At 38.9% G+C, this 25,374-nt stretch overlaps 1 protein-coding gene and 2 pseudogenes across 3 annotated transcripts; 2 read left to right on the forward strand and 1 right to left on the reverse strand.

Moving 5' to 3' along the window:
• Positions 1–9: 9 nt before the first annotated feature.
• LOC308264593 (small ubiquitin-related modifier 2-like) lies at positions 10–297 on the reverse strand (the record flags this gene model as incomplete). The annotated part of the gene is made up of 1 exon (XM_080697943.1): positions 10–297. One exon carries the CDS (start codon positions 295–297, stop codon positions 10–12), a length of 288 nt encoding a protein of 95 aa, XP_080554069.1.
• LOC308264005 (activating signal cointegrator 1-like) lies at positions 296–23,548 on the forward strand (annotated as a pseudogene). Its single transcript has 6 exons — positions 296–356; positions 1,960–2,085; positions 13,718–13,842; positions 20,591–20,739; positions 21,314–21,461; positions 22,898–23,548. The product of its transcript is annotated as an activating signal cointegrator 1-like (transcript).
• Positions 23,549–23,589: 41 nt separating this feature from the next.
• On the forward strand, positions 23,590–24,084 carry LOC308264006 (activating signal cointegrator 1-like; annotated as a pseudogene). The gene has a single exon. The product of its transcript is annotated as an activating signal cointegrator 1-like (transcript).
• Positions 24,085–25,374: the final 1,290 nt, after the last annotated feature.

Raw genomic sequence — 25,374 nt, forward strand, 5'->3', positions numbered from 1 at the left:
GTTCCCTTTTTAGTAGACACCTCCTGTCTGCTGCTGGAACACATCAATTGTATCTTCATCCTCCATTTCCAGCTGTGCAGGTGTGTCTGTTTCATTGATTGGCTGCCCATCAAATTGGAATCTGATCTGCCTCATTGACAAACCCTGTCGTTCACAATAGGCTTTCATTAGTTTACTAAGTGGTGTATGCCTCTTAATCTTAAACTGCACCACAGAACCATCCTGCCCCGCCACCTTCAAATTAATATGATCGTTGTTCTCAGTCTTGACTCCTTCCTTGGGCTTTTCATCGGCCATGGAGAGCGCCGGAGACTCCTCAGCTGCCACTTCACAAAAGAGGCACCGGGTCCGCCAGTGTTTTCAGTTTTGAATGAACTATCTTCTAACTGTGATATTCTATTTTCCATTTCATAAGATCTTCCAAAATTTCTTTCTATTGCTGTCTTTATATCACTTATTGATTCTTTCATTTCATTCCAGACCTCTCTCTGATTCTTTCTTAGTGCCTCCATTTCCTCTTTCATTTTCTGTACACTTGCTGTGAGGCTGTTCATCATATTGAAGATCAGGATTTGTAATTCTCCTTTTTGCATTTCTTGAAGGTCATTATTCTTGATTTCCTTTATTTCTTGACTATTCCTAGTTCCCATATTTTCAAGGTTTCAAGGTTCTCAGGCACGTTTTTCTGATGTCTTGGCATCTTTTGTGGGTATTATATCTAATCCAATCTTATTAATAGGGTTTCCTATAAATAGGAATTTAGAGGTGTCAGCAAGAAAGTAGCGCTTTTTTAATGGTGAGGGTTGGGTAATGGGGGAAAAGCTGGGGTGATGTGTACAGGAGTTGGGTAAGGTAGAGGATATGATTAGGTTGAGTAAGAATTTAAGTATAATAAGGTAGTATCTGGTTGAGAATGAGAGAAAGTTAGATAGTAGGACTCTTCTAGTTAGTAGAGTATTTAAGTATGGAGATATGAAATACCTTGAATATTAAACTAGAAGATACAGTAAGGGAAAAAAGAAAAGTTTTGAGAGAAGTGAGTAGATAGGCTATAGTGGGAAAGTTTGTGAAAGGGAGGGGGGAAGAAGCAAAGAAACAAGAATAAAGTATCAATACAAGATACAAAAGCTAACAATTATACATCAGAGACAAAAAAAGAAAAAAAGGAATAAGAAAGAGAGAAAAAATAAAGGACAGAAATAAAATAAAAGAACTAGCTACAGTATGAGAGAAAAACAAAGCATAACAAATGAACAAATGAAAGAACCAAATAAAAGAAAAAAAATAAACAACAGTCCTACTAATTTACGAATATAGGACTGGGCCTGTATAATATCTGTATGTCTAATCACTCTGGTAGATTCTGTAGTATATTCCAATGTCTCTGATTTGCTCTGTAACCTATTGTCAGCTTTTGAAACCATTCTCTGAGTGTTTGCTCTCCTCTCTTGCCTCTGACAGCTTTGTGTTAATGTCACTGTTGTTGAGTTCCATGTGAGTCCAGGGTTCTGTATTTTTCTAGCCTGTTGTCCATGCCCTCGGGCCTCTGTGCTCCTCCCTGGGCTTCAGCCTGCACTTGACTACCTGCACTGTGCCTGCACTTCCCTACTTGCATGTGTGGAGGGCATCCGGTGTAGTCTTGGAGCAACCCCCTGTGACCCTGTGCAGATACCATGCTGTGAGCATCTTTCCTGTGTCTCTGGAGGTTCTAACTGGACTAGCCCACTCAGTCCCATGGCTTCTCTGGCTGGTCTTCCGCTGAGTACCAAGTAATGTGAGTGTTTACCTGGCTGCCCTGCTTTGGGTCTCTGGAGGGCTCACTGCACCACTGTGGGTGCTGCCTCTGGTGAGTGCAGGGGCTTTTGAATTGTTTTCTCCATCCCTGAAGCATGATGCCAGTCACTGCTTAAGATGCTGGAGCTTTGTGGCTGCTTTAAAGCTCTTGCATTATTTTTCCAGATTTCTTGGAGCTGTTGTGCCAGTGTTGGCCAGAGCTGGGACTCATAGTTTGGGCCCGCAGCTGCAATGGCGCCGGTGGCCAGGCCACCTTTTCAGCAGGCCCATCTCATGGTCAGTCTTTTGGCAGTGAGTTTCGCAGTTCAGAGTACTGGATTCCTTCCACTGTGGTTCCTGGTTCTGTTTTGGTTCATGAGCTTTCTTTATTTTGTTTGTCAAGATGCTGCCTTTCTGGTAGTTGAACTTCATATGTTTCAGCTACTGAGATGTGCTTCATCCTGAAGTTGCCATTTTGAATCTCCTCTTGATTTACTTTTTTTTGAAGTGAGAATGAGGATGGGCTCAGGAACAAGAAAAGAGGACTTAAGTTTCTCTAAATATCTGTGGTTTATCACATTAGGGATATGAAAAATATACAATGACTACTAAAATTTGATTTTGCTATCAAATAAAATATTTGGCAATAGGTAAGAAAAACAAACATCTACATTAATTAAAAATATGCCTAAATTCCTGCTAGGTCTGAATTTGTGGAACTGGTATCTGGTATCTACCTTTTTACCTTATCTTCCTTCCTTTCTTCCTTCCTTCCTCACTCCTCCTTCCTTCCCTCTATTTATTTATTTATTTTTATTTTTATTTTATTTTATTTTTATTGGTGCATTATATTCATACAACTTATTGGGGTAAAAAACTTGTGTGTACAAACATGTACTCATCGCTGATTTAACCCCTACCCAAATACCACCCCATTCCCTCCCCGTCCCTCCCTCCCTTGCTTGGCTTAGTGATTGACTTCGATATGTTTAAGTACATTGTGAGCTTTAGAGATTTTCCTCTTCCCCCCTCATTTCTCCTCCTTTAGGTTCTCTTGTTTGCTCCTCTTTTCTCCCTAACTCTCACATATTAGGGAAAGCATCTGATTTCTTATTTTTTGTGCCTGACTAATCTCACTTAGCATAATGTCCTCCAGTTCCATCCATTTCCCTGAAAATGATGTAATTGAGTTTTTTTTGATGGCTGAGTAAAATTCCATTGTGTACATATCCCACAGTTTTGTAATCCATTCATCTGTTGATGGACATCTTGGCTGGTTCCATAGTATTTATTTGTTTTGAACCCATTGACATTCTACTTTTAATCTACTCCCACCCTAGCCCTTTTTATTTTTTGGTTTTTTTTGAAACAATGTCTCACTGGGTTGCTGAGAGTCTCCCTGTGTTGCCGAGGCTGTCCTTGAACCTGTGGTCCTCCTGTCTCAGTCTCCCAAGTACTGGGATTACAGTCATGCACCACCATGCCCAGCTCTGATACTCTGTGTTTCTACATGGAATAGGATTATCATAGACCTGAGTGAAACAAATGTGAATCTGTGTATGGAGGCTGAACAATTATTTTTCCTAAATAAGAACACAAACTTTCCTAAAAATGTACATTATTCCAGTACTAACTGTACAGTCAAATGTCTAATTGCATGTATTTCCCTTTTCTACTTGTAACATTCCAGACAAAGTGTCATTCTAGTAGGTGTTTATAATAATTACACTGCATCTTACCATGTATGTCAGAAAACCATAAAATTCTGCACATAAATCTCTCACTGTAATCAAATTGCATATCAGGACACACATAGAAAGGCAAAGAAGATATGAAAAGAGCATTAGATATATTATTAACAGTGACTATATAAATTATTAAAAGATTAATAGTATTGTTCCCTTTCCCCTACCTTAATTTTCTTGATGAGACTAGAATGGATGTACAAGGTCATTGCCATTTATTTTCCACAGTCTCAAAGACCTTTGAATGATTCAACATAACAAGTGGCCATACTACTTTAAAGGACATTAACATTCCTAATAAGCTCTTGAGAATTTTGACCTTTCTTAAATGTCAGAAAATGGATATGCTGCAGATAAATTGTTATCAACTAGCCCAACTGTTTGGGCTTTTCTGCTTAGCTCAGAGCCCATGGAAGGTGGCAGATTTAACGAAATGCTGTTTCCTGTTTGGCTGAGTGTTTGATAATTTGCTCAGTGGCTCCATTGGTCAGAATGTGCTGCGAGATCTGACACTGGTGATCACAGAAGTTTTTTTTTATCAGAGCCAGCCCCCATAGTTTCCAAATGAGGAAACTAAGGCTCATAGAAATAAAAGAATTTGTCCAAAATGAGATAGCCAATTTGTAGCAGAGCTTGGAACAGATTTCAGGACTGCTGATACCCTGCCTGGTGTTCTTTCTACTTTATCAGGCTCAACTGCACTTTTCCTCCCCTGTACTTTTCTGTCCTTTTATGCAATTCATTATATGCTGAAGTTCCAAGCAGGGGAATTGAATTTTTCATTATAATTTTAATAAGGTGCCACAAAACATGAAATTCACATTTGAATCTCAATTTTCTTTCTTAAGCCATAAAGAATGTGAAATAGTAAAGACAAATGTCACCACATAAATTATGATTGTCTCTTGACAATTTTGATGTGTGTTACTATAAATCCAAAAACCTCTCTTATTGTACTCTTTTAAAATTTACAATCTTCTATATAGCTAATTATCAGCCCTGCCACCTCCTTGATTGATTTTTTTTTTCTTCTGGTTGAAACACATCTTCTGGCTTTGGCTCTGGAAATCTCTTTAGATACCTTAAAGAATAGCAAGACATCTGTCAGAAACACCGAGAATGTAGTATGTATGTGTGTACACCTGTGACTGTATATTTTCCCCTTAACAGAAATCAAAATAATTAATTTTTTTCCCATAAAACCTCAAAAATATGATGACTTTCTGAGGGTTGATTCTCTTTGCTTAAATTGCTGAATTCCCATACTTGAAAGAGTTGGTAGAGTTGTCTTTGGCGGTCGCCAGTATGTTTGGTATGCACTGGAATTAGATGAGAAACCTGTTGCATGTGTAACACGATGCAAGATGATGTTTTAAAAAGGTATCCTAGGCCAAAAAGGACACTACAGAAAGTCATATTTATTTATTCTTAAAATTAGTTGGAATCCCTATATAATCTAAAAAATAAAAGAAGCTATCTGTGAAACTAATTTTAACATATATATGGTATTTGGGAATTCTGAGAAAGCACTTGTTTTTGTTTGGTGGTACTGGGGTTCCTGGAAGCCTTTCTACCTCTGGGCTACACTCCCATGGGCTACACCCCCAGACCTATTTTATACTTTTTTATGTGGAAACAGGGTCTCTTAAGCCAGCACAGCTGGCTTCGAACCTGCGCGATCCTCCTGTCTCTGCCTCTCAAGTGCGGAGATTACAAGCATGCCCCACCAAGCCCGGCTGAGAAAGCACTTTAATCTGATTTGAATTTATCGTACTGAGTGGTATAGCATTGTTTGGATAGCGTGCCAATTTCACGTTATCGATATGAATTTTGCACTGAGATGGCAGTTCTCCAGCCTTCCTGCCAGCTGCTGCCCTCCCACCTCGTGCTGTCAGCTTTGCAAACTACTCTTCTTTTGTCAAAATCTCCTGCTGGGTACAATCCTCTTAACCAACTGAGGTGCAGCTCCATTTCTTTCTTTTATTTATGACCAGCCTCCTTTTCCAGGTTGCTTAGAGAACTATTATATTATTACTGAGATAAATTGTTACAACTGAAAGGGTCCTCGACAGTCACTCAGCCCAGCCCTTATGTGATAAAAGAGAACCAGGGTATTTCAGTGACTCACTCAGGTTTAGAAATGTTAGTGGAATTGGTGAGAATGTAACGTGTATTTCCCAATGTTACCTTCCTTCTTGATTTGCGTTTCCTCTTCATGTCTCTTTGGATAGACTACAACAACTCATTTGGATTATGTATGATAAATCTCTTGATCCAACTGACTTTTATAAAGCAGTATTGCTTTGTATCCTCAGAAAGCTCTCAAAGTACCCAGAATCTGTAAGCATTTCTTTGAATTTGTCCCACTGCATCCTTTTTTTTCTTCTCAGTGGATTCTGTGGCTCAGTGATACCTCAATTGAGCTTCACTGAGGACCCAGTCCAAATCTGATGCTGATGCAGTAACTCTGATATCTAGAGGTCTGGTGGAAGGACTGCTAGGAAGATATTTAATAAGAGACCGTGAAGCATTTCAGAAATGAAAAGTATTCTGCCATTGGATGAAAAGATGGGAAAACATAGACACTGGGCATGGTGGGGAAGGGGGGATGAGAGTGGGGAGGTAGAGACGAGAACAGTCTGGACTCTCTCCTGAGCTTGCCTTGGAGCATGTCACACAAGCTGGTGGAACGCCCAAGGGAAGCAGGGCTTACAGAAAGTAAATTAAAGAAATCTGAAAAGGCGATTTTAACTAAAATCTCTGTAAGATATATTTGCTGAGTAAAGTAGGATGTTTTTGATGCTTAGATTAAAATGAAACATTAAAGCACAAGAAAGCCAGTGTGCAAGTTTCAGCATGGAATGCAACATTGTTTAAATCTATTGAGGATTTTTAATAACCCAGTGTTCCAATATCAGTGTGATTTTTTTTACTTCATCTTTTTCCTAGATCAGTCCTCAAACGTGTGTGTGTGTGTGTGTGTGTGTGTGTGTGTGTGTGTGTTTACATGTTGGGGTACTGGGGATGAACCCATTCCTTGTGGGTGCTTGGAAAGCATTCTAGTATTGAATTGGCCCCAGCCCCAAACACGTAACCATGTTTTTATGTGAAAAAGATTAAAGACAACTTGGCGAGTAGAAATTCTATTTGAATAGGAGACTAAAGAACTTTTGAGCACAGGAGTTTTCTGTAAAATCTGTGTGGAAACAATTGTGCTTTAACATTTGTTTTGGAGAATGTACCACTAAAAGAGGGTGAAAAACAGCAAGACTTGAATGCATATTTGTTTTTATGACTTTGCACTGCAAAAGAAAAAGTATATGGTTATTGTTTTCATAGACAAATATGTGTGGGAATTAATGTACTTTATATTTCTATCTCCCATGTGAAAATGCTCAGTGGTACTTGAGAATGTTAAAGCTGTATTCTGCAATAAAGTTATTTTTAATTTTTTTTTTGCAGTACTGGGAATGAAACTCAAAGGCATTCTACCTCCTACCTTTACTCTTGAGCCCCTTTTAAAAATTCTTTATTTTGAAGCAAGGTTCACTAAGTTGCAGAAGGCAGAAGGCCTCATTAAGTAGCTGAGGCTGTTCACAAACAGCATTCCTCCTGTTTCAGCCTCCCAAGCACTGGGATTACAAGCATGTGCCACCACACCTGGCTTTTTAAAATCTTAAATTTAAAAGAGGGCAAAAGGCTCTTGGCCATCCTTTTTATCTCCAACCACCACTCAAGTGTTGTCCCTGGAGAGCTGTTGGTGAGGACCTACTGGAAAATGGAACTATGCCTGGAAGAGACAGAGTGGGAATTCCAGGGCAGACTAGCAAAGAGCAGTCTCTGGGAGCTGTTCACATGGAGGCAGCATCATGCCCAGTGAGTCAGGGACACAAAGAAGATATGGCATTGTTACTCGGGTCTCACCAGAATCTCCACAAACTTGTGAGAACTTTTAAGGGTCCTTGCAAGGATCCTGGGAGAGAAAATAGAGGCTGCTGTGATGCTGGATGCCAGGGGAGGAATGCTGGGGGATGCCTGCGTTGCATTACTATCTATATCTCAAGTCTTTCAATTCTACCTGAATTGTCTGTTTTGGGGTTTTGAAGAAGATCTGTTACTTGTGATGTCAAGTTTATAAGTTAAAAAACACTTTAAGATCACTGACATTCTCATGAGTGATTTGAGTATATTATAAAAAAATTCTTATGTTTTCTAAAGTAATAATATCTCTAAATTGACAAATCACATGTTGACTTCTTTAGATTTCCCATTAAAATATAGAAGCTGAGTACAGTGGTGCATGACGGTAGTCCTAGTACTTGAAAGGCTGAGGCAGGTGGATGACAGGTTCAAGACCAGCCTCAGCAACTTAGTGAGACTCTCAGCAACTTACTGAAACCCTTTCTCAAAACAAACAAACAGCAACAAAAAGGCATGGGGTGTAGCTCAGAGTAAGAATGTCCCTGGGTTGGTTTTCCAGTAAAAAGTATATATGTATATATAAAAATGAGTTTGGCTGGATTAAATTTCCAGTACAAATATATATATATAAATAAATATATATTAAATATTAATATATTATAATATATTATTATATATATTATATGTTTTACATCTATCTATCTATCTATCTATATAAATAAATATATTTGTGTTTGGCTGGGAATGTAGCTCAGTGGTAGAATGAAAACTTACCATGTTGAAGCCCAGGTTTAATATTAGCATCACAAATACAAAACGAAATAAGCTATTATATAGATATACTGAGAGAATATATGTGCAGTATATACATATGTAAGGTATAAATGTGCTTTATTAATTCATTTTCTCTTTTGTGACTTTTTACATCTAGAATAAAAAAATTTCAGTTTTCAAATTTTCAGCTGTCCCTTTGATCCCAAGACAAAGTGTGTAAGAGTAGCAAGGGAAATGGATTGACTTCTGTATAGTCTCCTACCCTCAGCCTAACCAAGTCTCATATGGCACTGTTGTCAGAAAGATGTCAGAAAAATATGACTCAAATATATTTTTATGTCTCAGTTTCAGCTTATAAATCACTGGTTTTGTTTTTGAAATGTGTCTAGGTTAAAGAAGGTTTAAGATCCCTTTTCAGCAATTACTTGCTATTCTCAATCTTTCTTTCCATTTTCTGTGTATTAGATACTTTTTTTCAGTTTGGAATTTATAGTTCCCAGTACAATAACAAGCACAGAATTTGTTGAGAAACCACTTCTTATTCTCTGGTAAAATTACGTTTAGTGATAACGAAAATACTTATAATTTGCTTTACAGAATTTCTAATCAACATACTTTGTCATTAATAGTGTGAGTAAGTATATATGTGGACCCACGTTTGTGTATTCTTTGTTGTCGTTGTGTAAGAACATTTAACATGAGATTTTTCTCCCTTAAAATTTTAAATGTACAATGTGATATCAACTATAGGCACAATCATGTACAGTGGGTCCCTAGAATTTAACAGTGTGTACATTTGCATTGAGGGATATTTCTAAATTCTTCTCCAGGATCCTCCTTGTTATGACATATACTTTATTTTACAATAGGCTTTGCAAACATCTAATGTAAAGCTTGTAAGCAGAAGCATGCACTTTCTAAATGTTAGCCTGTGCTTTCTTTCCATGCAAATGTTTATATCCTCCTATCCTTGGTATTATTTCTTTGGGTCAAGGTGAGCTTTGTACATGTGAGGACAGGAAGAAAAGTATTTTTAGCTTTATGTTATTTTGCAGAATTCATGCATTATTTTTCTTACAAATAGGATCTCCATTAGCATGACAAATATAGAACCAAATAGCATGTCCTTTGTTGAATAAGTGATTCAGACAGTTGTATTCATAAATGACCTTAGGGGTTCTACAGTGTCCTTTTTCCAAAACCACCTGCCCTGGGTCTAAACTCATCCTGCCTTATGTGGCATCCTCTTTCAACAATAACTTTTGTGTTAAGCCATTGATGCAAGGTCTCCTGGAGGCTCCTGTAGAAATGTGCACGCTGCCTTGGAGGTACAGGAGGGCTGTCTCATTAGCATAGGCTGGCAAACTGCCACCTTCAGTCACCTAACATCTAGTAATTGGAATCCTTTTATGTGTAAGGCTATGTAGTCAAATGAGGAGAAAGGTAGTTCCCTGAGGACATGGATAACTGTTAATATTTGATGGCTAAAACAGGAAAAAATTGAAGCATGGGGAATATGAAAGATTTTAGGGTGAAGAGATGCCTACGGTGGGTCAGTGCGCTGGGATCACTTGTGCAGCAGTGGGAGTGACAGTGGAAAGTGCGCATGTGGAAAAGTATTGAAATGGAGGCAGTGATATTTTTCTAGAGATCTTTTTATTCATTCAGCATATAATTACTGAATAGCAACAGTGTCTCTGGCATCAAGAACTTAGGGATATGGAATTGAGACAGACAATAAATAAGACAGATGGTGACAGTGGTGTACAGGGATGGGGAAGGGAATGGGCAGTGTGGTGTCCATGGTGTCCACAAGATGAGGGCCGAGTGGGTGTCTCTGCTGCCTCCCTCCTGAGGGCTGGGAAGTGCTGCAGGAGGCTGGGATCCAGTGAGGAGGTCATGGAGGGTGTGGGAGAGCATTCCATGATAGGAGCAGCAGGTTCTGCAGGAAAATGGATGATTGTCCAAAAAAAAAGGAAGAAGTTTAATGCAGCTTAATTAAAAGCTGAGAGTGGAAGAGAAGACATTGAAGGCTCAGTACTAGTCTTTGTGGCCAAAATGAAGGGATAGGAAGAGATCATGTAGAGCTTTGAAACCATAATATAGACGTGAGATTTTTTAAAACTTATTTTGGTACTGGGGATTAAACACAAGGGTATTCTACCTCTGAGGAAGGCCCCCAATCCTTTTTATTTATTTATCTTTTATTCTGAAACATGTTCTTGCTAAGTTGCTGTGGGTCTGGCTAATTTTCTGAAGCTGGCCTTGAACCTTCTATTTTTCTGTCTCAGCCTCCCAAGTACTGGGATTCCAGGCATGTGCCACCATACTTGGCTGTACTTGAGATTTTATTCTAACTAAGCTGATAATCAACTCGGGGATTTTCAGCTAAAGAATGAAATAATCAGATGTATTTGAAAAGGACCTACTAGCTACTGTGGTCCCATATGTATTAAGAAAATGAACACAGAGATAGACTTATTACAAAAATCCAGGGGAAAAATGATGGTAACTTTGATCTGAATTGAATTGGTGGAAGAAGAAATCAGAGATCAGGTTCTGAATTTGTATTTGAAGATAGAACTGGCAGGATTATTTTTCTTTAATTTGGGTGATGCCTGTCAGTTCTCTTTTTACTTGAGGGTGAACTCCATGCACAGAAAGAAGTTCTGAGCTTCCTGAAACCAAGACATGGGAATCTAAAGCCTAGTACTCAGCTACATGACTCTGGACTCAAAGGTAACACTCAGTAGCTGAAATTGTCTTACATGATTACAGTCTGTCCCAAGGTCCAGTATACCAGCATATCTTGAGAAGATGTGAGCAGATCCAAAGAGCCACCTACAAACAACTGCAAGAGGCAGGCTTGTTTCAAGAGGAAATGTTGGGTTATGAATGGTAAAACATTTCTGTAATTCCAATATTTGGGAGGCACAGACAGGAGAAATGCAGGTTTGTGGCTAGCTTCAGCAAGTTAGCAAGACCTGTGGCAACTTAGCAAGATCCTGTTTCAAACTTAAAAGTTAAAAAGGCTGGAGGAGTAGCTCAGAAGTAGAATGCTCCTAGGTTCACTCCCCAGTATATATGAAAAAAGAGTTAATGTTGGGACTAGTGCAAGCTTGCATTTTCCTCTAGTTCTAATGTGGCCCAGCAGTTGGAACTCTTCTTATAATCTTTTGGGAGGTTATTTAATTTACAGGAGATTTCTGGTTGAAGTTACAGTCATCTGCAAATAAAGTTTGATTCATAGATGAGTTTTAAATGAAGTGGAGATTGCCTTGATCCTTAGGGGATGCTGTCTATAGATGTCTTATTCACGTGTGCTGGGTCACATACACATTTATCTTGGCCTTGCCCAGAGTCCATTCCTAGCTAAAGCATTTCTTCACTTTTACTGTATTTAATAGAGTACCTCAGAGACCAACATCTTATTTGGTCTCCAAAGAAGTCTCAGAAATGGGTCTTTGTGATTGATGTAGCAGAGTAGTTTTTTTTGCCATGAAACCCTGCCTAGTACCTACAAAATTCAGTTGATAAATCCTAATGATCATTTATTGATCATCAAATGTTTAACAAGTACTTACGGTGTTCCAGGGCCCTGGTTGTATGTGACAGATGGAATCATAGCTATAATGAGATAGTAGACAAGGATTCATATAAAATGATTTACTAGGGAGTATTCCTGGGAATACTGGTAAGGGCCTGGAGAGATAGGATAAAGAAAAAAGGGCTCCAGCAAAAACACATCATCCAAGTCCCACACAGAATAGTTTTGGATCAGTTCCATAGTGGAGTTCTAAAGACAGGCCACATCTCAGAATTTTCCTGAACTGGGAGCAATGGAACTGCCTTTCAGAAAATTCCAAGACTCTTCCTTCTCTCTCATTCAGGCAGCTGGAGTGAGTTACAGAAACTTAAAAAGGTACAGGTTCTTGATTTTGGACTGAAAGCACACCTTAACCCAGGCCTGGTAGCATATGCCTATAATCCTAGTACTTGGGAAGCTGAGGGAGGAGCAATGCAGATTTGAGGCTAGCTTCAGCAGTATATTGAGCCTCTCAGCAACCTAACAAGACTGTCTCAAAATGAAAAATAAAGAACTGGAGGTGTAGCCCAGGTAGAATGCCCCCAGGTTCAATTTCCAGTACCAAAAAAGCAAACAAAGCCCTGCTGCTGACTGGTCAGGAGTTCAACAGCATCAATGGCTACATCAGCCTTGGTGCAAAGAGTCCAGGCTGTTGGGCCCATTACTAGTCCCCTGCTCAGCTGCAATGGCTAGTGGTTCTGCTGTACAAATAGTGGGAGCTCTAGCAGAGAGACTGCCTTAAAATTACAGGGTGGGACGCCCTGCATAACCACATGTCTGCAGTGGATGCTGTCTGGTGGACATTAACCTGCAGTGGGGACATTCACAGCCTGTGCATCTCACTGCTGTCTATGCACTTCTCTCATTTGCTCCATCTTCCCGTCTTTTTGCTAACCTTCCAGCCTCATTACTTCTGTGTCTTCAACGCATTCTCCGTGTCTTCTGACACTGCACAGGAAGCTGTATGTGTGTGTCATTATATCAGTCTGCTTCACCTGCCACCAGTGAATGACCAGATGCACCATCGAGTGTTCTGCCCTCTGGGGTGGTTTTTATGCAGCAGCATTGTTTTTCAGGGCTGCGTGTGAGTGGGAATGTGGAGTAGCAGCAATCCATTTTCAGTTTTCATAAACATATGGAACCATTTCATCCAGGAACCAGGTTTGGGTTTTCAGCTGGTGCTAGGAATTCCCCATAATACCAAACATCAACAACAACAACAGCAACAACAACAACAACAACAACACAGTGCAGTGGAGGTAGGTGTGTGGGGCTGGGGAGCTGTGTGGGTTGCTCCGCCTTCTGGACATGCTCAGCATCAACCCTGGATGTGTAACAAAGTGTTGTTTACCTGTGAGACCTTCTGATCTGGTGTGGGTGTCAACATCCAGCTCGCATAGGAATCTCTGCCATGTTACCAAGCCCTTGGTTACTCATTTAGTCTCACCAAGGGCTTTGTAACATGGCAGAATTGCTTTTTCAAATAGGGCATATAGTTTTTGGATATAAAGATCATAGCTATGCTTTAGAGTCTGTGTTGAGACTCTCCATTCGGGACTTTCTAGAGAATCCAAATAGCATCTTTACTGTGGATATCTTTAGCACCTACAGATGTACTGTTCATCTGGCTTAAGTAACAAGGTCACTCACACTGCAGCCTCCACCTGATGCAAAGCTCTCTTTAATAAAAGAGTTTGAACAACTGTCCAAGGGTAAAACTCAAGAGGGCTACTAACCCTTTCACAGTGGCAATAGAAGGCACAAGTTGTAACAAGGTGTAACAACTTGTTTCTGTATATTAGAAGGGATCCCTGGCTTGTTCCAAATCAATGAACTGCTAAAACTTCACTGAGGTGGTAAGTCTCTGAATCTTAGTAGGCTTTATGTTTTACTTTATGCAGCACATTTATCTTACCAGGCATTCAGATCACCTGCAATTTACTGAAGATTAGATCCAATTATCAGAATGTCATCAATTTAATGGACCGGTGGTGTGATGTTCTGTGGAATTTCCAGATGATAAAACTTTCTTTTGATTATATTGTTAGAGGTCAGAGCCATGTGTGTACTTCTGTCCATTTAGTGAAATGAAAAATGATCTTTCTTAACAAAGGTTTTGGAGAAGCACTAGGGTAGTACAAAAACATTTGGTTTAGGAAAAACTGATACATCTGGTATAGTTAATGAAACCGGGACTATGATTTAGGTATAGTTATCTTCTACAATTAATTGTAACTATTCAGTGACCAGACTAGTAAAATAAGTGATAATATAATGGAGATTACTGCCTCTGCACAGTATTTCTAGGTCTTGGAATGAATCGCTTATTTCTATTCTTCCATCTGGACTATGGTGGTGTTTCTCATTTACTAACTTTTGGCATGAGCAGCTTGCTCTTGGCTTTTTATACTATCAAGGTCCTTACCACAAGTTAGGGGTTAGGGTCTCAATGTAAGAATTCTGTTAATTGGTAAGTATATTTATCCCTTGATATTCAAGAGTCATAGCAGTATCTTTTATTGGACCTGTGAGGCTATGTACACATTGCTAGATAGACGTGGGTCAGTACCCATGTTTGATAGGTCTGTATAGGTTCCTACAATTATAAGGGTATCATAATAATATTTTGGAGTCTTATGGTATCAGTGTTAGCTTATACCTTATAATAAATAATTCCTTATTTATAGTTTACAGTTACTTGGGTAAATGTCCAAGAATGTATATGAACATTTGGGGGAAGACTAGGAGTATAGGTACTATATATCTTTGCTGTGATTGCAGGACCCTTCTGCGGGTAGACTTGGTCTTTCCTTTAAACAATGGATGTAGTGTCTGAGGACTGGCTCATGCCTGGAAACTAGGGAATGGTCAGTGATTTGTCTATTGGTACAGCTGATATGAGTCTCTTGTTTATCTGTTCTTTATTAAAAATTGTTGATTATATCAGGCAATGTCCTTATCTGCCAATCTATGTTGTTCCACAAATACCATGGTTTATTAGATCATTATAAATACTTGTAGCTTGGATGCCTGTCATAGTAGCTCTGTCCATCTTGCTTCTGAAAATTAAATACTACTGTATGACCATTGCTTTTTCACCTCTCTTGATACAAGAAAGTAGTTCCATAACAGTAGGAACTACCACCAATCCCAGCCCCTTAAGAAGGATGGGTCTTATGTGAGTTTCTTGATGATGTCAGGCCTTCTCACTGGGGCATTCCTTAAACTTGGAGAGTTAAGAGTCTTCTGGAACAAGGTCACCTGGTGGAGACATGGGTCCTACAGAGCTGTTTTGCCCACCTCCACCTCTCTCAGCCTGCCTTGCCAAGGATTTTCCACTTCACAATGTGAGTCACTGTTTTTATAGTATTGGCTACAGATGCCCCTGCTAGCATAGAGTTACAGGAGCATGCTTCCATTTCAACAAATTATCCTCTACCCAGTTTTATCATTTGCCTTTTAGTTAAGCAAATGTATCATACTTGGATAGTAGGTGGGAAGAGTTTCCTGGTTAGTTGGTGCTTCTACATAGTCTTCAGGGAAGAGGAAGCTGATGTTCTACAGGAAGAATTGGGGCACTTGTTTAGGCCCAAGTGTTTAAGGGTATTGAGAGTTGAATGATTTTGTGTGTATCCCAAGGCTTAGGAGCCCACTCTGTCCTTATCAGGAACCTGTGTTTAGGACAAGAAATCTGCCAAGATATATGTTTACTTTCTTTGCAGTTCTGCTTCTCTAATTCAAAGTGTTGGCCTTGGTCTTCAGCACAGTCTTATCTGCAGCTACAGATGATGTTCTCCTTTTAAGACTGTCATGGGGGAATGCGTAGGCTTGTAATTGGCTGCCATAACTTGTAATTTTCTTTATTTAATCCATTAATGACACTTAATAACAGCTGTGAATCTCACTTATTTTATAGCTACCATTACCACCATATATCTCAAATGCTAGAGATATAGTACAATCCAATACATCTTTATATCTTCCCAATTAATCACACATGCAAGTTTGAGCAAAGCCCTGGGTTTGGTCACTTTTCCTGCCACCAGTAATGGGGTTCTGTTGCTCTCTTGCCAGTGAATTCTCCAATGCAAGTATTCTATCCTAAGAGTCTGTCTCCAGGATGTTTACTGGTACCAATGGTAGTGGGTCAAGTGCTCAAGGAGCAAATGTTCAGACAAGTTTGTGTGATGCTGATTTATGAAGGAGCATTCTCATGAAGACTAATAGGGGAGTGAGAACTCAAGGCAGAAAGGGAAGAGTTGAGTGTGTGTGAGGTTCCAGGCAAAGTACAATTGAGAAGACTCTTACTGAGTCCCATAGGGAGAATCAAGAGACAAACTCATCTTCTGGGAGTTACCACCAGGGGGCCAGGAGTTGTAGTATTTGTACCTCTGAAATTCTGAGACATTTGTGACAGCAGTTGTAACCACTGGGAAATATATTTGCAGGCAGTTCCAGTTCTTTGTGTGCATAGGCAAAGGATGCTGACTTCCTGAGATGAATCCTCTGATAAAGAGATGTGGTTACTGGCCGTTGAAAGTGAAAATACATCCTGGGTATGGTGGTGCAGGTCTGTAATCCCAGGACTAGGAGGCTGAGATAGAAAATGGTAGAGTTGAGGCCAGCATGCAGTAACTTTAGTGAGATCCCATTTCAAAATTAGAAATAGAGCCTGGTGCTATAGCACACACATATAATCCCAGTACTTGGGGCCTGAAACAGGAGGATTGCAGGTTGGAGGCCAGCTTCAGTAACTGAGAGCCTGTTTAAGAATAAAAAATAGAGAAGGCTGGATAATGTAGATCAGAGATAAAAATTCCCTGGGTTCAATCCCTAGGGGGGGGGAGAGAGAGAGAGAGAGAGAGAGAGAGAGAGAGAGAGAGAGAGAGAGAGCGCGCACAGCAAGAACAGAACACATTGGTAGACACAGCTAATAAGTGTGAAAGTGTAAGGAAATGTAATAGGATTTGGGAGGAGCACCAAGCAGGTCTTGTAGAAAGGTAGTAAGGGTAGATAACCTTTTGGTAGTATTAGATAGCAGCCTAACTTTGTTGCCTCCTAGTGATTCATTTCAATTTACCACATGACCTCACTCCTCACTCTTTGTATCTCCTGCCACTCAGACACGTCCTCCTCGTTACCTTCTGTGCATCTTCCTCCTCTTTTATTCCTCTAATTTGCCCATTAAATAAGTTTACAAAATAATCAGTCACTGACCATATTTTGGATGCCTTTGGTATTTTATCTCTTAATCTTTATGCATGTAGTCTTTAAGCAATTTTATTCTTTACGCTATTTTCAAATAAGTTGTCTTTTTGTTTTAAATAAATTTTATTAATATGGATTGTTAAACAAAATGTGTTGAGTTTATTTATTTATTTATTTATTTATTTATTTATTATTGTACTGATGCTCTACCTCTGAGCTACACTTTCAGGATTTATTTTTAACATATGAAATTTGTTATTAAAACTTTCAAATATTTGAACAAAACAAAATGCTTTCTTCTTATATTTTGAAACTTTATCTTCACAATAACTAGTGTTTATAAAATTACAGTTTTTAAGTGATTGAACATTCACAAGATGTCAGATATGATTGTGTAAAATTTTATTTATGTTTGTTTTCTGTTCATGCAGCAATAATATTTTAATTAATAATAAATTAAAAATACATAAGCTACAAACTATTATGTAATTTTTATAATTTTTTTTGCCTGTAGTACAATTACTAGTTATTTTGAGTGTGTGTGTGAGGATGGAACTCAGGGGCTTTCTACTTCTGGGCTACACTTCCAGCTCTATTTTTTATATTTTATTTGGAAACAGGGTCTTGATAAGTTGTTGAAAGTCTCACTAAGTAGCTGAGGCTGGCTTCGAAGCTGCGTGATCCTCCTGTCTCAGCATCCCAAGTACTGGGATTACAAGAGTGCGCCACCACACCTGGCTACTAGTTACCTTTTAAAATATATTTTCACAATTTTTAAAATACTTTTATTGATGCATTGTAGTCTCACATCATAATGCAGTTCATAGCAATGGTGACATACACACACATAGCACTCAGTGGGCTTCCCCCAGCTCCCTCCCCACTCCTTCCCCTCCCCCATACATAATATTGGGATTGCATTGATATTTGCAGGTATGTACCTAATGTCAGTGGAAGTGTTTTCTTTATTAATTATCCCCTCCCCCTCCTCTAGATCACTTTTCTCACTCCACTGGAGTTTCTTCTCCATTATCTAAAGTCCCTTTGTTTCCCAGCTACTCCTTAACTTCTGTATATGAAAGAAAATATATAACCCTTCATGCCCTGGACTTTGAATTTTTATATTAAACAGGGTCTTCCTAAATTGCTGAGGCTGGCCTCAAACCTGTGAACTGCTGTCTCAGCCCTTTTATATACTTGAAAATAACTTAGGCAGCAAAAGTGCAAAATTGTTTATCTTCTAGTTGGAGGAGAAAGCTAACAAATGAACATATGACGTGTTAAGTGGAGATGAATACTATTGAGGAAGGTGGATTTGCAGGGTGAGGGTGTCAGGACCTTCTTTGTACACATGTGTGTGCTACTTTTGACAGGTAGTCACTGTAAGTCTCTTGATCAGGAGACAGTGAGGAGATCTGAGGGGATTTTCTTTGCAGAGGCAATAGCAGAGGCCTTGAGAGAGGAGTATATTTGATAGGTTCAAGGACAGCTCCGAATCCATGTAGGATCTGAAATTGTTGGCTCAAATGGAGTGGGCCTGGAGGAAACATGAAATTAAAGCAGCAGTGTCTGACATGGAGCACAGACAGCTGAATAACCAGGGTCTTGGGGACCATTTTACGGAAGTTTACTTTTTAATCTGAGATGAGAGTTACAGGAAAATTTGGAGTAGTGTCATGATCTGTCTTACATTTTTAAAAGACTCCCTTTTACTGCTTTATAACAGAGATTCTAAGGAGTCTCTAAGGAACAGAAGTAGAAATCCAGACTAGTCAGGGGGCTGTTGTAATAATCACAGAAGACTAGGATAATAGCAATGAATAGTGCAAAAATTCCATAGAAAGAAAGTAAATATTTGCCAGAAATGCTAATAGAATTTTCTGATAAAATGAATGCTTTAGATATGTATGGAGTTTATAATTTGACCAGTGGAAATATTTCATATTTTTATTCATTTTTTATTCAAATTTCTTCTAATGTTGTATCATAGTTTCTAAATTTAGAGAAGCCAGACGTGGTGGCATACACTTGTAATCCCAGTACTTGGGAGGCTGAGACAGGAGGATTGTTCAGGTTCAAAGCCAGTCTCATCTACTTAGTGAGGCTCTCAGCAATTATTGAGACCCTGTTTCCAAATAAAATATAAACATAGGTCTGGGAGTGTAGCCTGGAGGTAGAAAGCCCCTGGGTTCCATCCCCAGTACCCCAAAAAAATTTAGAGAAGAAAAATTTATTCATAGGTAATTTGATTACAGAGAGAATTGCTAAAACTACTGACATTCCATGCGTTGCTGAGAGCACACAGTAACAGGTTAATCATATATAGCTTTAGTCATATCAAGGCTTACAAGAAAGTAAGACTTATCACTGGCTTTGATGAAATACTGGATCTCTGAAAGTAATAAATTTATGAGGTTAAGGAATGTAGTATATGCCATTACATATCTGGGGCTATTTTCATATATAGAAAATTTATGGAAAACAGAGACATACACAAATATTCAGAGACACACACCCACTCTCTAAGTGATTTCCCCAGACTCTAAGTGCAACACAAATTCAGAAAGGAGAAAAAATCAATTTGGGATAAATTCCGTCACTGAACAACTTACCGAGGAAGTATTTGAGTGAGCTTTCAAAGATTATGTGGCAGGAAATGAGTCAGTATAGGGAGCTGGAAGAAGAAATGGGCACAGCACATATAATGAAACAGAGATTAGTCTGATGTGAACAAATAAACAATAAAATAAGTATGAATGCATTTTCTTGAGATAAATATTTGTGTAAAAAATGCTGTTTTACTGATCACCCCCACCTTGGGGAACTTGCTGAATAACTCAGTAATTGTTTCTATCTGTTTTGGTTTGCAGACTTTAAAAATTAATAAGTGGTAGAGAACGCACATTAATACAAAATTTTACATGCACTTTAAGTACTTCATAGATATTTGGAAGCTAGGGCTTCATGGAGCTCCGACTGCAAACTGGTGTTTCTTAAGCACCTTGGCTTTGTCATGAAGTAGTAACTGTGCCTTAATATCTCTTCTCTCCTGATATATTTCAATCAGCTTCACTAGTTGATTAGAGCACTACAGATTCAATTGAAGTCACAAAAGAGATTGGCCTTGTGATTTGAGAATGAGAAGCAGATCTCTAAAATCCTTCTTTTTTATGCAGTAAAGACAGGGAAGGCTTTTTTATGTTTTTAAACACTGGACTGGATTCCCTATATAGACTAGGTAAACATGTAAGGGGTGTTGGATGCAGCATTACTCATGCATAGATGCGGTTGTTCAGTGAAATATGTTTACCTCTGAGTGGAGATGAGCAAGGACATTTGAAGCAACCAGAAGAATGATCCATCAACTAACAATTTTAAGGAATAAGCTAAGAAATGAAATTCAGCTTTTATGCATCATAGAATCCTGCAAGTAATTGCTAGAGGCATCAGGATATAGACTTTGAGGGTAGCAAGTCATGGTTGTTTTTTCTCTAGTAAATTACATATTACCTGTGAGATATTTATTTATTTACCCATTTCAGGCTGATTAAAATGCACACTTTGTAGAGTTCTCTGGGCACAGGTACAAAATAATAATCACTTGGTAAGCTCTGTGCTCTGGAAACCCTGCAAGCAAGCAGATTCAGGTGAAACTGACACAGCTGAACTGGTAGCGGTCATTGGAAGTGGACTGACCTCTAAGGTGCAAGTTTCACGACAGCAAAGCGCTCTGTGAGCAGAGTGAGATGGGCAGCAACTATCTTTTACAGAATGGCAATCTTGGAACAGTCATTTTCTCCCTCTAGCTCTAAACTGACACCAGCACCACACATTTTATGGAGCCGCCCTGAGTTTTGTGTGCTTCATGGTGCTCTGTGGAGGAAAATCTACGACAGCCAGGTGACACTGGGCTGAGCCAGCACAAGTTGGCTCATTTGACTAATGCCTCAATATCAAGAGAAGAGGAAGCCAGCTAGTTACTGCTCACATTATTTACACCAGTATGTGCAGAAAATGATTTACAAGCCTGGTTTTGGCATTGGGCTGTTCTTTTTCATTCCTATTTACTTTGCCACTTACTGTTTATTTACTAGTGTTGGCTTGAGTATAGGCTTCTTCATCTCACAAAATGGAGGTGATAATAATATGCTTTTTCCAAGGTGGCTTTGAGGATAAAACAGATAATTCACATCTAAAGCTCTTAGCATGTTGTTTAGTATATAGGAAGCTCTCAGTATGTGTGACATGTCTTTCTGGTCTGGCTTGATCTTACTCCACTACTTTGGACACTAATTCTTCTCCCTAGAGATGCTAGTGAGAGAAAGGGAAACATTAAGCTTCATAGGACTTACTTCTCTGCTCTCCTCGAGGCTCTCACAGCAGTGGGATCTCTTTCCTGCCACTGTGACTCAGTAAACAGGTGTGAGAAGGGAATCCCTCCCTGTACGCCAGCTGTAGGCAGCTTTAGTCTGTTTTCAGACCCTTAAGTTGCAATGTGGCTCAGTTTTTCACATGAAAATGGCACAATTAACATTATGTACAAGCTTTTCAGATTTCTATGTATGAATAAATTTAGGAAATCACAAACATATATACACTGGCTAGGTACCTGTTTCTTTTCATTTAAACATTGATTGTGCCAGGCGTGGTGGTGCATGTTTGTAATCCCCCTGCTTGGAAGATGGAGACAGGAGGATCACACAGGTTCAAAGCCAGCCTCGTTGGCTTAAGAGACCCTGTTTCCAAATAAAAAATATAAAATAGGTCTGGGAGTATAGCCCAGAGGCAGAAGGGTTCCATCCCCAGTACCACCAAAACAACAACAACAACAACAACACTACCAAAAAACCAAAAAACAAAAACACATTGATTGTGAGCATTTTCCAAAGTCATGAAATATTCTATCAAAGTGATTTAAAGTGAGTTGTCCTGTTACATTTTTCTAAAAATGGAGCAATCTTCATTTTAAAATAATCTGTGTCAGTCTCTCATCTCACACCTTAAAAATAATGCCTCTTGAGTCTTAAAACAGGAAGATTGCAGGTTCAAGCAATCCAGTCACTGCAACTTAGTGAGACCCTGTTTCAAAATAAAAAGAACTATGGTGTATCTCAGGGGTAGAATGCCCTGGTTTCAACCCCCATTACCAAAGAAAGAAAGAAAAAAAAATTGCTCTTAATAATTTTATTTTATATCTTTCTGCAAGTATACATTCATATTGTATGTATCGTATGCCAGTATACGATACACTATAAATTTTTCCTTATAATTTGCTTTTTAAATTAAACAAAATATTGTGGACATCTTTCTATGTTAGTATAGAAGTAAGTCACCTTGGAAAAAAGCTAAATAGTGTAAGTGGAAATTATATAGATTGTGTGTGCACCCAGAAGTTGAAGATAACTTTTGCCCTGGGTGTCAGAGTGGAGATCATAAAGTATGTATTGTCAATTGATAGTGTCAAAGAGATCCAAAGAAGTGTGATGATGATCTTCCTCCAGGAAAATGAGGTTAAAAAGAGGCCAATTCATAGAAGATCTTATAACCAAATGGCAAAATAATGATCAGGAGTTCATTTCTGATTCTTTGCAGCAATGCTTCAAAAGAGATGAAATTGAGCCAGGTGTGGTTGCACATGCTTGTAATCCCAATATTTGGGAGGCTGAGACAGGAGGATCCAGGTTTGTGGCCAGCCTCAGCTACTTAGTGAGGCCCTCTGCAACTTAGTGAGACCCTGTTTTTAATAAAGAATAAAAAATTGGGATGGGGGTATGGCTCAAAGGTAGAATGCCCCTGGGTTCAATTCCCAGCTACACACACACACACACACACACACACACACACACACACACACAGATGAAATTTTATATGTGCAGAAACAAGATACCAGCTAAAGCAGGGTAGGAGGAAAGGAAGAAACAAACAGGAAGTTCCAGAATTTGCTGAACCTGATACAACTGCAGAGGTCAAAAACCCCTTTTCATTTGGCCAAGGCATAAGAGAACAGCAATTCTGTAAAGAAGAAGACAGTTTGTGAATTTATGTAGGAGAGAGGGATTGGGTGAGTTTGCAGTTCTGCTTCCTGTCTGCCACCCTGTGATTGCCTAGGTCAGAAGCACAAACTGATCAACAACTGTCTGATATTCGGGCGGACTGTCTGAACAGGAAGGTTCTGGCACTGGCTTATTATGTGGCTCTTTGGTATGTACTCATGAAGATATTGTATAGTGGGACTCAAACAAAAGCCAGAAACTGTTAAAGAAGCTCATGTCAGGGACAGAGTATTCTGGAAAGGTAGACATCTCTACCAAGGACCTTCTTTCAAATCAATAATCTTGAATGAAGTCTGGTCTGGAGAAGGCAATTGAGCATAAAGACAAACTGCTAGAATTTGACAGAACTAGCATTTCAAGGATCCAGGTCATTAACGATGAGTCTGATTACTTTGCCAGTAATTCTAACCAGCGGTTGTCTAAAATTGAGTGGGGGAACTCTTCAGAAGTGAAAGGAGGAACTAAGAGAACTTCGACATGCTTCTTGACTCTCTAAGAAGGTCATCATTGACCCTGCAGGCCAAAAATTTCTGCACCAGTTTCAAACCCAGATGAAGAATTCCAGGAAGCCTTTGATGGTGGCTGGTGCCTTTCTATTCACCAGCCCTGAGCTTTTCTGCTTGTTAGAGGGTTAAAAGGGTGGAGGGAAGATTGTGGTACACCTCCCAGAGAGAACAACTTTGTATAGGTGCCACAGGCAAAAAACCCTTCCCTCAAGAAGTCTCTGAACTCCAGACAACATATTCTCTTTTCTGTAGAAAAGATGTGGAATTTCTCCTTGACTATCCATCAGGTTGTCTTCTGGGCTGTGTGGACCTAATTGATTGCTTGTCCCAGAAGAGATTTAAGGATCAGTTTCCAGACATCAGTCAAAAATCGGATTCTCCATTTGTTTTCATCTGTAAAGATCCCCAGGAAATGATTGTGAAATTTCCTATGAAAAGAAATAAAAAAAATCTGGAAACTGGATTCTAAGATCCATCAAGGAACAAAGAAGAGAATGAAGCAGAGTAACACTTTCTGACCCGGGAGAAAAGGAATAATACAACATAGTGGAGTTTTGTGTACTAAAATTGCCATCCACTGATCCTTTGGAATTGAAGCAGTAGAATTCCAAGGGCTTGGCATCAGGCTCGAAACTCTTAGAACTTAAACTCTTACCAAAATCTGTATATTTTTCTTAAAGAGTAGAATTCTTACTTTATGTATTGAGTCAAAATATTTAAATACACTATTTATGAAAATTTATTTTAAAAATGAAATAAAATAAGAACTGTGGTGTATCTCAGAAGTACAATGCCCTGAGTTCAACCCCTAGAACCAAAAGAAAGAAGAAAAGAAAGATTGCTCCTAATAATTTCATTTTATATCTAACAGTATACATTCATATCGTATACCACTGTGGCTCTACTATACATTTTTCCCTCATAATTTGCTTTGTAAATTTAATAAAATGTTGTGGACATCTTTCTATGTCAATAAGTAAGTCACTTGAGAAGGGAAGAAGATGAATAGTGTAAGTGGAGATTATATACATTGTGTTTGTGTGTGTGTGTGTTGCAGATATAAATTGATATATCTCTATATACACATGTGGGTCATTATTTTTTAGTCAATTTCTTATTATTGAACACTTGGATTATTTTGGTTTATTATAACACTATTATGAAATATTCAGTTAACATCTTTATTTAGTATATTTGTTTACTCATGTTTTTTCTTTCTTTTTGTGTGTGTTGTCCGGGAATTGAACCCAGGGCATTTAGCTCTGAGCTACACCTCCAGCCCTTTTAAGTTTTGCTTTGAAACAGGGTCTTCTATGTTGCTGTTGCTAAGTTGCTTAAACCATAAACCACCAATCCTTTTGTCTCAGCCTTCCAAATCCTGGGATTACAGGCATGTGTCACCATACCTGGCATTTTATTTTCCTAAGAAATGGTGTTGCAGAATCAAATTATGTACACATTTTGGATGGTATATAAATAACTTAAAGTGCTGAATATTTTACATTCCTTCTCTTTCTCTCCCACCCTTTTTTATCTTCTCTTGTCTCTCTTTTTCTTGTATAGTGGGTTAAACCCAGGGACATTCTACTTCTGATCTACAACCCAGCCGTATTTTATTTTTTATTTAGAAACAGGGTATTTCTAGGTTGTTGAGAATTTAAGTTGCTGAGGCTGTCCTTAAACCTGCTCTCCTCCTGTCTCTGCCTCCCAAATACTGGCATTACAGGCATGTACCACTGCACTTGGCTTATATTCCTTTTCAAAATTCATGAGATACCTCATTTCCCCATACTTTGGCCAGAATTGGA

The sequence above is a fragment of the Muscardinus avellanarius genome (assembly GCF_963383645.1).
Source record: "Muscardinus avellanarius genome assembly, chromosome: 6".
Taxonomy (NCBI): domain Eukaryota; kingdom Metazoa; phylum Chordata; class Mammalia; order Rodentia; family Gliridae; genus Muscardinus; species Muscardinus avellanarius.